The sequence below is a fragment of the Camponotus vicinus genome, unplaced genomic scaffold (assembly GCF_025532165.1).
Source record: "Camponotus vicinus isolate PSW18456_S1 unplaced genomic scaffold, iyCamVici1.0 SCAF_12, whole genome shotgun sequence".
NCBI lineage: Eukaryota > Metazoa > Arthropoda > Insecta > Hymenoptera > Formicidae > Camponotus > Camponotus vicinus.
The window spans coordinates 1,305,821-1,319,115 of NW_028141948.1; the positions used below are offsets into that span (position 1 = coordinate 1,305,821).

At 26.5% G+C, this 13,295-nt stretch overlaps 2 protein-coding genes and 1 pseudogene across 3 annotated transcripts; 1 reads left to right on the top strand and 2 right to left on the bottom strand.

Moving 5' to 3' along the window:
* Nucleotides 1-46: 46 nt before the first annotated feature.
* On the bottom strand, nucleotides 47-5,531 carry LOC145962817 (putative 4-coumarate--CoA ligase 2; annotated as a pseudogene). Its single transcript, XR_014435973.1, has 11 exons — nucleotides 5,056-5,531; nucleotides 4,784-4,973; nucleotides 4,452-4,697; nucleotides 3,207-3,439; nucleotides 2,995-3,079; nucleotides 1,839-1,912; nucleotides 1,569-1,749; nucleotides 1,245-1,467; nucleotides 593-822; nucleotides 339-472; nucleotides 47-174 (listed from the first exon to the last, which is right to left on the bottom strand). The product of XR_014435973.1 is annotated as a putative 4-coumarate--CoA ligase 2 (transcript).
* A 12-nt stretch (nucleotides 5,532-5,543) lies between these two features.
* Nucleotides 5,544-6,546, bottom strand: LOC145963177 (uncharacterized). The gene is made up of 5 exons (XM_083084864.1): nucleotides 6,322-6,546; nucleotides 6,095-6,217; nucleotides 5,754-5,958; nucleotides 5,596-5,654; nucleotides 5,544-5,552 (listed from the first exon to the last, which is right to left on the bottom strand). The coding sequence occupies exons 1-5, from the start codon at nucleotides 6,331-6,333 to the stop codon at nucleotides 5,544-5,546; spliced, it is 408 nt and encodes a 135-aa protein (XP_082940990.1). The 5' UTR covers nucleotides 6,334-6,546.
* Nucleotides 6,547-10,149: 3,603 nt separating this feature from the next.
* On the top strand, nucleotides 10,150-13,295 carry LOC145963178 (uncharacterized). Its single transcript, XM_083084866.1, has 6 exons — nucleotides 10,150-10,443; nucleotides 11,179-11,585; nucleotides 12,078-12,177; nucleotides 12,478-12,579; nucleotides 12,656-12,814; nucleotides 13,230-13,295. Exons 1-6 carry the CDS (start codon nucleotides 10,150-10,152, stop codon nucleotides 13,293-13,295), a joined length of 1,128 nt encoding a protein of 375 aa, XP_082940992.1.

The following is a 13,295-nucleotide window of genomic DNA, read 5'->3' on the forward strand; positions in this document are numbered from 1 at the left end:
GTAAGATAATAGTAAGATTCTCTGAAAAATGATGAACTAATTGTGGTAAAAATATTGTCAATTATTTCTATATAATAAAATAATAATTGTGAATTACTTTGTCATACATATTCTTTCAGACTTTACTTTTTAAACTCTAAAACAATATGAAATCCCTTGATATCCCGTAATATGCTATAAATGCATAGTTTTTGTCATTTTAATGTAATTTATGAGCACGTAACATCATATTAATATCAACTTATATAAATATGTATATTTTTACAGATCATAAAATAAATGTAATCCTATAAATTAATTAATCCTTTTCTTTTCAATGTTTATGTTCAATCGCTCACAAAATGCAAAAATCACGATCGAGACATCCATTGGAAGAGAATTTTAGGGACTTCACAAACTGCACTCCTGCGCGAAGCTGCATACAATCGTCCATATTTTTTGCTACAAATTGTATGAATTCCTGCTTCGACACCTAAAGTACAATAAACGAAAACAAATTATATACAACAACGAATACAAATTATTTATATAAATCAATCTATTATTAATATATCTGTTTCATTTTACAAAATTTAATACATATATTTTCAACCTTTGATCCCTCCTTTGGTATAATCAACGCCATTGGATGATGGCCATCGCGAGCATTAATTACAGGTATTACAGCAACTCCTTTCACCTCCGGATGATCTAGTAACACCTTCTCAATTTCCAATGGTGAAAAACGATAATTTTTGTATCTAATAACATGTCTACTTGAATCTTGAATCTGAATATTACCATTTGCTTGGTAATATTCTACTTCATTGGTATGAAACCATCCTGTGAAACATATAATATTTTATCAGAAATCTTTAAGTTGAATATCATCAAAACCTTGACATATTACACACACATATATATATATATTTCTGTGAATATGTGTTGAAAACGGAACGAAATATTTTTTTTTATTCCTTCTTTATTAAATAATGAACAATTGCGGGATACATCATTTATAACACAAGAAATAAATAACCCGATGATTTCAATACTTTTTATAAAAACTTTTATAAAAACTGACATAATTACATAACTACATAATAACTATATAACTACACACATTACTACATAATATCAAAAATTTTTTACATTACGTATATCGATTCTATATGATGTATGTCGATATTTTCTTATTAATTATTTGTATTACTTTAGCCATCTTATTACAATAACAAAATCAATTCAATAAAGTTGTAACTAACCATTGTCATCAATAACAGGAATTATAGATTCGGGCCTATAAATGCTAAAGTAGCCATTTATCAAGGACGGAGATTTGCACCAGATAACACAATAATTATTTGCTTTCAGTGAGAAACTCAGTATTGAAATCAGCAAAAATTAAATGGATATTTTTATTCATGTAACTAGATTTTAGTTTCTTCGTGTGTCTTTGATGAAAGATCATATCTGTTTCAGGCAAACCTTAAACAATACAAAAGTCATCAATACAATATTAAATTGCATCACTATCATTTTTTTTACTATCATTGATTATTAATTAAACTTGTAATGAATATACACACAGTATACTTGAATAACAGAAACGTTTGACAGCGCAGCGACAAAATTTTCATAAAGCAAGTTTATAGTAATTCTACAGCCGAATATCATTTGTTTCAAGAAAGAGACATCATACTTCTTAAAAATTTCGTAGTGAAAAAAATTGTTGAGTAACACGTCAATTTTCAGAAATACCCAAGTTACCTAATAAGTAAGATTGTAAATATAATACTTTATAATTACATACACACATTTTCAATATAAGAGAAATTAAAACAAATTTTTTGCATTACCTTATACTTTTGTACAGTATCACAAATGCAATGTTCAAATGATGGATTTGAAAATTGACTCATTTTGACAACTTCTATAATGAGAAATATAAATAAAAATATATGCAAAAGCATAGACGAAATTATATCGAGGAATTAATTAAATAAGTGACAATTAAAAAAAATTTATTCTAATTAAGCAGAGGAAGTAAGACGCAAGAAACGAGATTTAAAAAGCAAAATGTTTTAAATAAAACGATTAATTTTAGTAAGAAACTATGATATTACGGAATCAAATACTATTATGCGAAATATCTTTGATTGAAGTTTTGACATCAAAAGTTGTTGTAATTAAGAGACATTAATTTCATATATTTGATAATAAAAGGAAAAATGCAAATATTCTTTTCTTGTTACTTAAAAAGAACTGTCTACAGAAATAAAATTGAATGTTTGAAATATCGACAGGAATAGGAAAAAAAAATAAAAATTTCATAAAAAAACAATTAATGATTTTTCTAGTATATTTTGCGTGTTTACTTCGCATCTAAATACTCATTTATAACTAGAATTATTTTTTACAATTGCATATATAATTAGATAAATTTTGTTGAAAACGCTGACATATAAATTTAATTCTCGTACAGTCACGTTCGTTTCTTTCATCGCTACATTTATATCCCTCTCAATATGTAAGTATATATATATATATATATATATATATATATATATATATATATATATATGTATGTATGTATAGTATATATGTGTATATATATATATATATATATATATATATGTATAGTATATATATGTACTTATTAGTATATATATATAGTATATATATTTATAGTATATATAAAAAAAATATATAATATATATATTTCTTACTGAAAGTTCTTGTTGCGTCATACATTTATATTTTAAATGCATTAAAATTTTGTCATATTGTATAATCCGACATTACAGACTTACGTCAAGTTATTTAAATAAACATCTATTTCTACCGACAATAAAATAATTATAGCACTAATTCAGATCAATTGAATTTCTGAAAAGCTTGTCTAATATAAATCGATTACGTTCTTTTAGACTTAAGTATTTCTTGTTAAATAATTATGTACCCTTGCACGAATAACTGATCGATCCGGATATTTATTGCGAAGATATGGCATACTTGTGAACATAACGCCCCCACGAAGCTGCATATAATCCTCTTCTATAATGTTTGCTACGTGTTCTATTAATTCCTTCTCCGTTACCTAAAGTACAACAAATTTGAATTTGTTTACATAAATTTTTTACATATAAATCAATTAATAAAATAATATAAATCAATTAATAATCAATATATTTATTTAATTTGGCGAAAAATGATCAATTCTGAACCTGAAATTTTGTCCATTTTAGTTCAACAGCTGCAAATGGATGATGACCATCAGACTTATTATCTATAGATATTACACAAGCGTCTTTTATCGCCGGATGCATCTTTAATATATTCTCAATATGCATTGGTATAATAAAATGATTCTTGTATATTACAAGATTTCTACAACGCTCAAAAATGTGGATACAACCGTTTGAATCAAAGCGACCTATATCATCAGTATGGAACCATCCTGAAAAATACGTAATATTTTATTAAAAGCGTAATTTAAATATGCATAAAAGAGTTTTAACATATTACACAAACATTCTCATATGTGTTGAAAACAGGAAGAAAACATTTAATTATTTGTTTTTATTTTACTTATAATTTTATCGATGATAAAAAATTGCATAAGAATATATATAATCTACAAGAAAAAAAATAACCCGATGATTCCAATACTCTTTATAATGATTAACGTAAATAATTAATGTAGGCGATTTTTTATATGTTCATATGTATATGACGATGGTTTTTTTATTAGTTATTTGTGTTATTTTAACCGTCTTATACAGGGTGTTGAAAAAAAAAGGGTCACATATTTTGATAGCAGGTAGTATTGATCAAAACAAGAAGAAAAGGTCTAATTAACATGGGTCCTAAGACTAATATCTTCAAAGATACAAGCTATTTTGTTATTTGAGCTCTTTGTCATTTTCTTATTAGTCGTGTCATCTTTAGAATGTAATGAACAAGTGCGTGATTCTCTAAGATGTAGGGCTGAAAGATGCGTGAGAGTGAATGGCAATCACATAGAGCACCTCCTCTAATGCTGAGTCAGCATTAAAATTTTTTGTTTTTTGTAAAAAAAGAGTTTTTATTTTGTTATCATACTTCAGTTTTTTTATGGAAGATAAATGATTACATTTCATATTAAAATAAAAATTGTTTTTTTATCTCTCTTTGTTTATTTTTTATTTTTTAAGGCACCTAGAAAAAAGGTATCCCCATTGTACCCCACTCTCCCCTACTCCTTTGTTCATTACATTCTAAAGATGACACGACTAATAAGAAAATGACAAAGAGCTCAAATAACAAAATAGCTTGTATCTTTGAAGATATTAGTCTTAGGACCCATGTTAATTAGACTTTTTCTTCTTGTTTTGATCAATACTACCTGCTATCAAAATATGTGACCCTTTTTTTTCAACACCCTTTATATTATAGTATTAAAATTCATCAATTAAATAAGGATAACTTACCATAATTATCAGTAACAGTCATTAAATTTGCATTAATAGGATGCAAGTAGCTGTTTGCTAAAGACGGAGATTTGCAGCAGATTATACCCAACTCGGTTATTTCCAACGGAGTTTTTTCGGGATCAAGTATTGACACAGAGACATTTTTACTCACATAACCGCTAGATAGAATTTTTGTAATTTTGTTTTCTTCTTTAATTAATTTTTTGGGTCGTTGATAAGCGATCACACCTATTTCAGGCAAACCTTAAACAATACAAGAGCAATCAATAATATTAAGAGCGGTCTTCATTATTGTTGGTCGTAAATTACATTTTTATGAATATACATACAGTATACTCTTCTAACAGAAACGCCTTTCTCTACCATTCTGTCAATAAAAGGTTTATAATTATTGTCAGAAAGTTGTCTACCACCAATTATTATGTATTTCAAGGAAGAAATATCGCATTTCTTGAACATTTGGTAATTATCAATAAATAACAATTTACTCATCAAATTTTTTAAGAATATCCAATTTATCTGAAAAATAAGAGCGAAAATAAAAACTTTTTATAATTCATACATTTTCAACAAAAGATTAAAACTATTTTTCTTACGTTACCTTATACTCTTGTATAGCATTACAAAAGTATTTAACATCTGACTCTAACATTATATTGCCAAATTTTAAAACTATATTAATCTTGACTGCTTTCACGTATGAAAGAATAGCGCGAACTGTCAGAAGCAAACTGATATTCCAATGCAACGATTCGACCCATAGGCCAACGTCATTAGATTTCATATCGGGTATCTGCTGATTCGATGGATCTGTGAAGAATGCATGCGGAAGTGCCACATGATGTTTCATCTCATGAGTTGTGCTAGCAAAAAACAGTATCACTGCGGTGTCCTTACTACTTTTCAATTCTGTACAAGAAAATTCATCAATTTCAATTTTAAAATAACTGTTTAAAATTGATTTTAGGGAAATAATTTTCTTTTCTTTTTTGTTTTTCTCTTCTTCTTTCTTGTTTCCCTTTCTTTCTTTCTGCTGGTCTTTCTCCTTTTCTTTCATCTTTTCGTCCTTTTCTTTCATCGAGACTATAATTATTGAAGCTATATCTAACTCGCATATTTTGAATGTGGAAATAAAAGAAGCTTTGTCATCATCAGCAAAAATTACCTTTGGATGAGCCTTCAAATGACATAGTACATTTACTAAAAATATTAACAAATAAATATATCAACTGGCCTATATACACATATGCATTATAAAAATAAATAAAAATACAGAAATTCTGAAAAAAATTAACTTACTCGGCTCATTTATATTCCATACATGTAAAATAGCGCCGATATATAGAGTCGCTAAATATGGTATATAAGCATCCAAATGATTAGAAGTATACACTACTATACCGTCATTGCGTTGAATACCCATTTTTTTCAGCCATAATGCACATTTTACGCTCCGTTCCCTCATTTGCTGGAATGTATTTTCTTCTCCCGTCATTGCATCCACCTATCACATATCAATCAAAATGAAATAATATAATGCATTATATTAAATAGAATCATGTGATTTTACATTAATAATTAATAAATCTTTTTTCTTCATACATTAAAGAAATAATGCTAATTATTATTATGTGTCATACTTGGCCAATGAAATCCGGTCTGGATTTAAATGCGTCCAAAATCAATTCTCCGGTATTGACGCAACTATCATCGATTAATTCTTCTTCTCCTATCATTATGTCATTTTCTATCTTGAAGGGGAGCTAAAATATACGCGATAATATTATTAGTGCAAGGAATAATACTTTTAATTTTTTTTTACGTTTTATGAAATATCTTATAGCATATAAATATAATTTTTTTTTACCTTAGATGCCATGACGCTGATATATCGGTGTTTCTCTTTATCTTATTGTAGTAGTAATAAGTGTTTTAATTTAAGTGGATGTGCTTTGATTTAATAGAGAATATCACTTTTATACGTTACAACGGTTATAGCACGACTAACTTTTGATTTCGATATAATATTGTTATGATATGACATGTCCTTTAGCCCAAAAGTAAAGAGAAAATATTTTGATTAAAATGTTAGCTGTTCCGAGTTATGCTACAATTCTATATATACACACATCTTTTATATATTTATTTAAATTTCTCTCTCTACCTATCTATCTATCTCTATCTTTCTCTGATATGGATATATACACACACGTATACAAGTATTATTATAAAAGTCTATTTCCTGAAAACGAAATTAAAGAACGTGCAATCATGCGAATTTCAGCCAAGAATATTCTGCATATGTGTTCAAAGAGACCATTAAATTTTATAATACTGTAATTTTGATTTGACTCAGTCGCATTGCGTGAATCACTTTTATTTTAATTTTTTTTTTTATTTGTTGCTTTCCTTTTTATTCAAGTTTTTCTCTTTGCTTGATTAACTTCAACTGTAACGGATTGTTGGAGATTATATTGATTCTTGATAGAATCAATATAATCTCGACAATTATGCATACACATTTTAATTGATTAATATATTGATTCTTAATAGAATCAATATAATCTCGACAATTATGCATACACATTTTAATTTATTTTAGTGTAAATTCTCATAAAAATTTTTAATAAAGTCGATGAACAAAATGAAATAAATTAAGCAGATTTAAAAACATTGTAAAACAAGGAAAAGAGAAAATAAACTGTTATCATTAAAATGAGATATTTATTTGAAATAATTTTATGTACATAAATATGTCTTTATTGTATATCGGCAATCCTCGATACGAAAACAATCGATTTTTCCTTATTACGATAATATTGAAGACAGTTTGATATACACCTTACTTATTTTTAAGTTTATAAAGTGAAGTAACTTAATATTTTTACTTACTTGTTACGTGTAAAATCGAGAATTGAGAAAATTTGTAAAACATTCAATCAAGAATTACTTCACTGCTTGAGAGAAAGAACAGGTATGAAAAGAGTGATGAGGAAAAGTGCAAAAGTGTCTTCAATCTTAAACAATTTGTCATTGCATTGTGTATTGCCATCATATGTTCGGAATATATCAAATTTATTGTCAAGTGAGCTCTAATGTTTTTCTTGCCTTTTTACTGTGGTTCACATCAGCACGATTTGAAATCTTATCCAACAAGTTTCGTACGACTACGAAATATTCCGACTGGAAAAGATGTATCAGTGAGCATCAAGAACTTTTAAGGTATGTCGACAGTCCATATCAAAATTAAACAATTAGTCCAATCAATTAAAATTTTTTATTAACGTTTATTAATTTTTTGCTTAATGTTTATTATTATATAATTATTAAATTCTGCTTATTGAATTTTATGCTTAATATTTATTATTAATTATTGAATTTGTTATTATATAATTATTAAATTCTTTTCTACAAAGATATATATCTAATATTATATTTCAAATTCGAAAAATCATAGGATAATTAATAGCAGTAGGCTATATGAAACCATATATAATTATATGATGCTTATACACCTTTATATTATATAAAAATATTGGAGAATATGTTTACTTGTCATATTTGATTAATTAGTTACAGAGAAATACTATCATACAATATATTTACAGAAATACTATCATACAATATATTTACTATCATACAATATTGTTACAGGTTTGCGCAAGAAATAAGTTTATCAATTTCGTACGTAATATTATTGTCTCTTGGTATTAGCATCTATTCATTGGTATTTGGCGGTGTTAGCATTCTCAGCGTGTGTGTATATTTTTTATTATGATATAATTTTTTTTAATAACAAAATTAGTAACAAATTTAAGTAGTAAAATCTCCCATTTCATTCTTCGCTGTAACATATGTATATTCTTGAATGAAGAACAATTAAAATGTGGAAGAAAATTAAATGTTTAAAGAAATAAAAAAATCCTAAATAAAAGTAAAAACGAAACAAATATAGAAGAAACAATAAAATGTTCAAACAATAATATATTCAGATAGTAACATTTTATTCTATATATATTTTAAGAACAACATATTATATCGGAGACATATTTTTATTAGTTTTATCAATAGTTTTATCAATAGTTTTAAATTTTAAATAATTAACTTTTTTAAATAGCGGTTACCGTTGTCTGTGAAAGCAAAGTTCTTTATGTGTTTCATCATTGCTGAAGGTATTTTTATGCGCTTGGCCGGCTGATTATTTAATGACCATAGTAAGTTTTGACAAAACAAATCAATAAGATACTGTAGTATATTCAAAGGTTTGAAAAATATTTGCAGAGTTCAGATATCGGAGATGCTGCATATGATTCATTATGGTATGAACATGGAATTGATTCCCAGAAAATGATGTTATACATTTTGCTACGCTGTCAACGACCTATAATTATAACAGTTCTTGATTTACTAGCAGCTTTAACATTTCAACATTATATTTCTGTAAGAGAAAACATTTCAGTATTACAGTAGTTATCTTTTAGCTTGGTTTAATATGATTTTGATGATTTAATTTTATTTAATTCTTCGTACATATTTCTTCTGTGAATATTAAACTTCTTATATTTTATTTTTCTTTCTATAAGTATTGTATAATAATTTTGCTATGTGTATTTTACTTGTATTTAAAGAAGTTGCTTTAATAACTTTGCAGTACATTTCAACAACATTCTCTTTTCTGACAACATTTCGAATAATTCTTTCTGATAATACAGGATAATACGAAAAAAATTAATTTCTTTAGATTTTTTGATTATACAAGAAATAAAACGAGAAGCATTAATGTTGTATATGGTAATGAAATTTAGTATATTAATGAAAACAATTATATAGTTTCGTATATCGATAAAAGTAATTATAAGTTTTCTCGCTGTTATTTCCTTCTACGATTGTATTAAATAAGTTAGCACAAAAATATAATATCGTTGAACACTCTTAAATATGGTATGTATTGTCGATACTCGAAAATATCGAAGTGTATTTTTGTCTTTATACATAATCATATATAATTTTATATATAATTAAATATGGATAACTTTTTCTGTTTCTTTCAAGCTTAAATAAAAAAGGAACTAAAAGATATTCTTTATCCCTATTTCTAATTTTTATAATAACATATTATAATTAATTAATTTATCTCATAATTAGTGTATGAAATTTGTTTAAGTAAATATAATATTCAAACTTTTGTGTACAATTATTAATAAACTCACATATCCACAATAAAATACATCAAGCATATATCAGATAATCTTTTCAAAAGAAATTATGTACATATATAATACTAGCTTTGTACCAATATTGTGGGTGTACTGACGGTATTATTTGTGACGACGTTGTACTTTCCTTTGTTGCCCTCTAATATTTCCCATTCTGCTTCCCACATTAATTGAGATTCTAGGGAAGTAAGAAGATAATTGTACAATTACACTCAGCGTCGATACAGCATTTGCTAATTGTATAATTTATAAACTTACACATGGTTCTATCAAAAGTAAAATTATAACAGGAAATGTGCATCAAAGAAAGAAGGGATATATAAGTGCATTATATAAATTTTATGTGCTTATGACTGGTATACATACATTAAAACCTGGCATATCCTGCACGAAATGCACGAAGCACTCTCTATTGATTAAATCAGTTCGAATCATATGTACGCGTGTAACAGAATAAGAGAATAATCCTAACATTTATAATGACAGATACACTGACAATAGAGAAACTCTTGGCGTTTTTGAAAGCCAGTTTGTTATTTGCCTGTTGCTGGCCATTACCATCAACTGCTACAAAATGGGAAAAAATATGTAACAAAATATTCCGTTGTTTTTGCATCTTGCACGGATTGACCCTGGCAGTTACGATAATGTATACAATTTATACTAATCGGTCAGATTTATTTTTAATATTGAAATTATGCTGCGAGTTATGCTCCTCTTTACAGGTTCCAATACAAATAATTTGCTACTGGGTGCAACATGATCGTCTCCAGGTAAGAAATAAACAATATTATTTTAATTGACAAACACAATAATAATAAAAATAGAATTTTATATATATATATATTGCTGCGTTTTCGCGACGCTGTTTCTCTTTTACTCGCAGTTCTTTCACGCTCGTGCACATGCAAAATGTACATTTTCTTAAGAACAGAAATAACTTTATACACAACACAATTATTATGTACAGGAATACACAATTCATAAATACCCGAGCGATTAAATTCAAATTCAAATCTGAATACTAGCTGATATTAATTTTTTTCAATCACCACCGCGATTGCACATTCTTCTGTTCAAGCGGCCGATCGATATCATCGATCGGCCCGTCAGCTGACACCGAATGACAAGATTTTGATGGCGAGAATGCAACAATATATTTATTTATTTATTTATTTATTTATTATCATAGACATATAATAGTAAATAAATAAGTAAATAAATAAATAAATAAATATATATATATATGTGTGTGTGTCTGTGTTTATTACTATCTTTTGAATTAAAAAAATATGTTATTTACTATTCGATTGTTTATATCATTGTTTTACTTTTTTGTAAAAATTATACATTTTGAAATTATTAATTCTGATTCATATATAGATATATATTTTTGTACAAAAGAAAAACTAATTAATATAAAATTTAAATTATATTATTATAAAAGAACGCAACCATACTTATATCATAAACGTTGTTGTTTATCTAATATCATAATTCAATTGCAGTATGTGATTTATGAATTGGAGGATTATTGCAAGCATGCAAAACCAAAAGAGAGGAATGTTTTTCATCAATATATTGATAGTTGTAAATCAATTTATATATGTTCAATATCCGTCTTCACTGTTACTGGTCTACTGTTTCTCCTTAGTCCTATTGTAGAACCGCATCCATTTCCCGTCGATGTAGATTATCCATTTTCTGTGGACTATCAACCCTTGAAGACTATTATTTATTTACATCATACACTATTTGTATATCAAAGTTGTACGCAAGCAAGTGCAAATATTTTCGTCGCACTTCTGCTGTGGTTCGTATCAGCGAGATGTGATATCTTATCCAACAGATTTCGAGCAGTCACAGAATTTGCAGAATTACGTGCATGTATAGAAGAACATCAAAAATTACTCTGGTAAATCAATATTGTTTTTAATATATATTAAATACATTGTCTTTTTCTATCATCTCTCGTTTCATTTAATATTAAAAATATAAGAAATAGCCACGTCAAGTATTAAAAAAATACGGTAGTATTTTGTACTGAATATAAATATATGAATATAAATATATAAAATAATATGCACACACACAATAATAAAACTTTATGAGAAAAGTTACATTATAATGTTTATACGAATGACTAACTTTCACGGATGTTGATTAATGAATTAATTATTTTCTACTAAATAAGATTATCTTCAAAAAAATTTTTTTGGAATTTTACTTACATGATACTTTTTTTGTTAAAAAGATACATAAACTTTTATGTATAGGTCTATATGCTAATTGTCTAAGTTTTTATTTCATTATATTATTGATTTGTTTTAATAATTGCTTTAATAATATAAAACATTTTTATAGGCATAGTTACAAAATCTTGATTAAAATAGATATATCATTTCAGGTACGGAAAAAAAGTAACTCTTTCTAGTCGATATGTGATGTTAACGTCGGTGACTATTAGTACACTAATTATCATATTTACTGGCTGCATTTTTCTTAGTGTGAGTAAAATTAGCCTTGTCTAATGAAATGTAAATAAAAGTGTTGCAATTTTATAAAAATGTATTCTTTTATTCATCTCATTCACTAAACAAAGAACTCTTATAATATGCCATTATTACATTTCACATTATTCCAAAATGTTTATCTTTTATAACTGGACTATTCTATATAAAATAACTCATACGTATTGTATCGTACGCATCGTGTAAATTAAAAAACATATATCGTTTGATGAAGCATAAATAATGTAGAAGCTACATACTATTGCTATTGTTTATTACAATTTTCTCTTTTATTAGCGACAACCAATGTCGGTAAAATCAACATTTTTAATCTTTTTTATATCATCTCTTGCAAAAGTATACTTATGCGCGTGGCCAGCTGACCACCTACTAAGTGCAGTAAGTTACATTTATAAATGTAGAGATACGCGAAAAAAATATGATATTATAATATGCATATAATTTAATATTTTAGAGCACTAATATTGCACACGCTGCGTATGATTCAATATGGTATAACGGGAAAGTTGATTTTCAGAAGAATTTTGTACACACTTTATTACGTTGCCAACAACCTATAACTGTAAACATACCCTGCATGCTACCGACCGTTTCGTTAAATTATTATGCCTCAGTGAGTCACTGACTTTATTATAATTTTTGTTATCATATTTTTGTGCTTATGAATATATTATTTTTGCATTATTGATGAGATACATGCTTTAGATATTGTTGTATTAAATTACCCAGCACAAATATTTTTATTTGCTTTTATTTTAAAAATAGAGATAAAATAAATGTTTAGAGACAGCTCTCAAACGTATTTTTGTTAATTGTATAAATAATATATTCTATTTTCTTAACAAAAATAATATAAAAATAAATAAATCTATATTTATCTATATAATATAAATATATAAGTCTATATTTATATACTAGTTTGTTTGTGATAACATATTTATCATTTTTACTGCCATTAACAACACAATTAATTACCTAAATCCTAAATTATCAAAATCAAACATTCATAATTTTTAAATCATTTTTAGTTCGTCTCGACTGCTTTCTCCTATCTAGCCACATTTCAAGTTATACTTGAGGAAGATGACGATTGA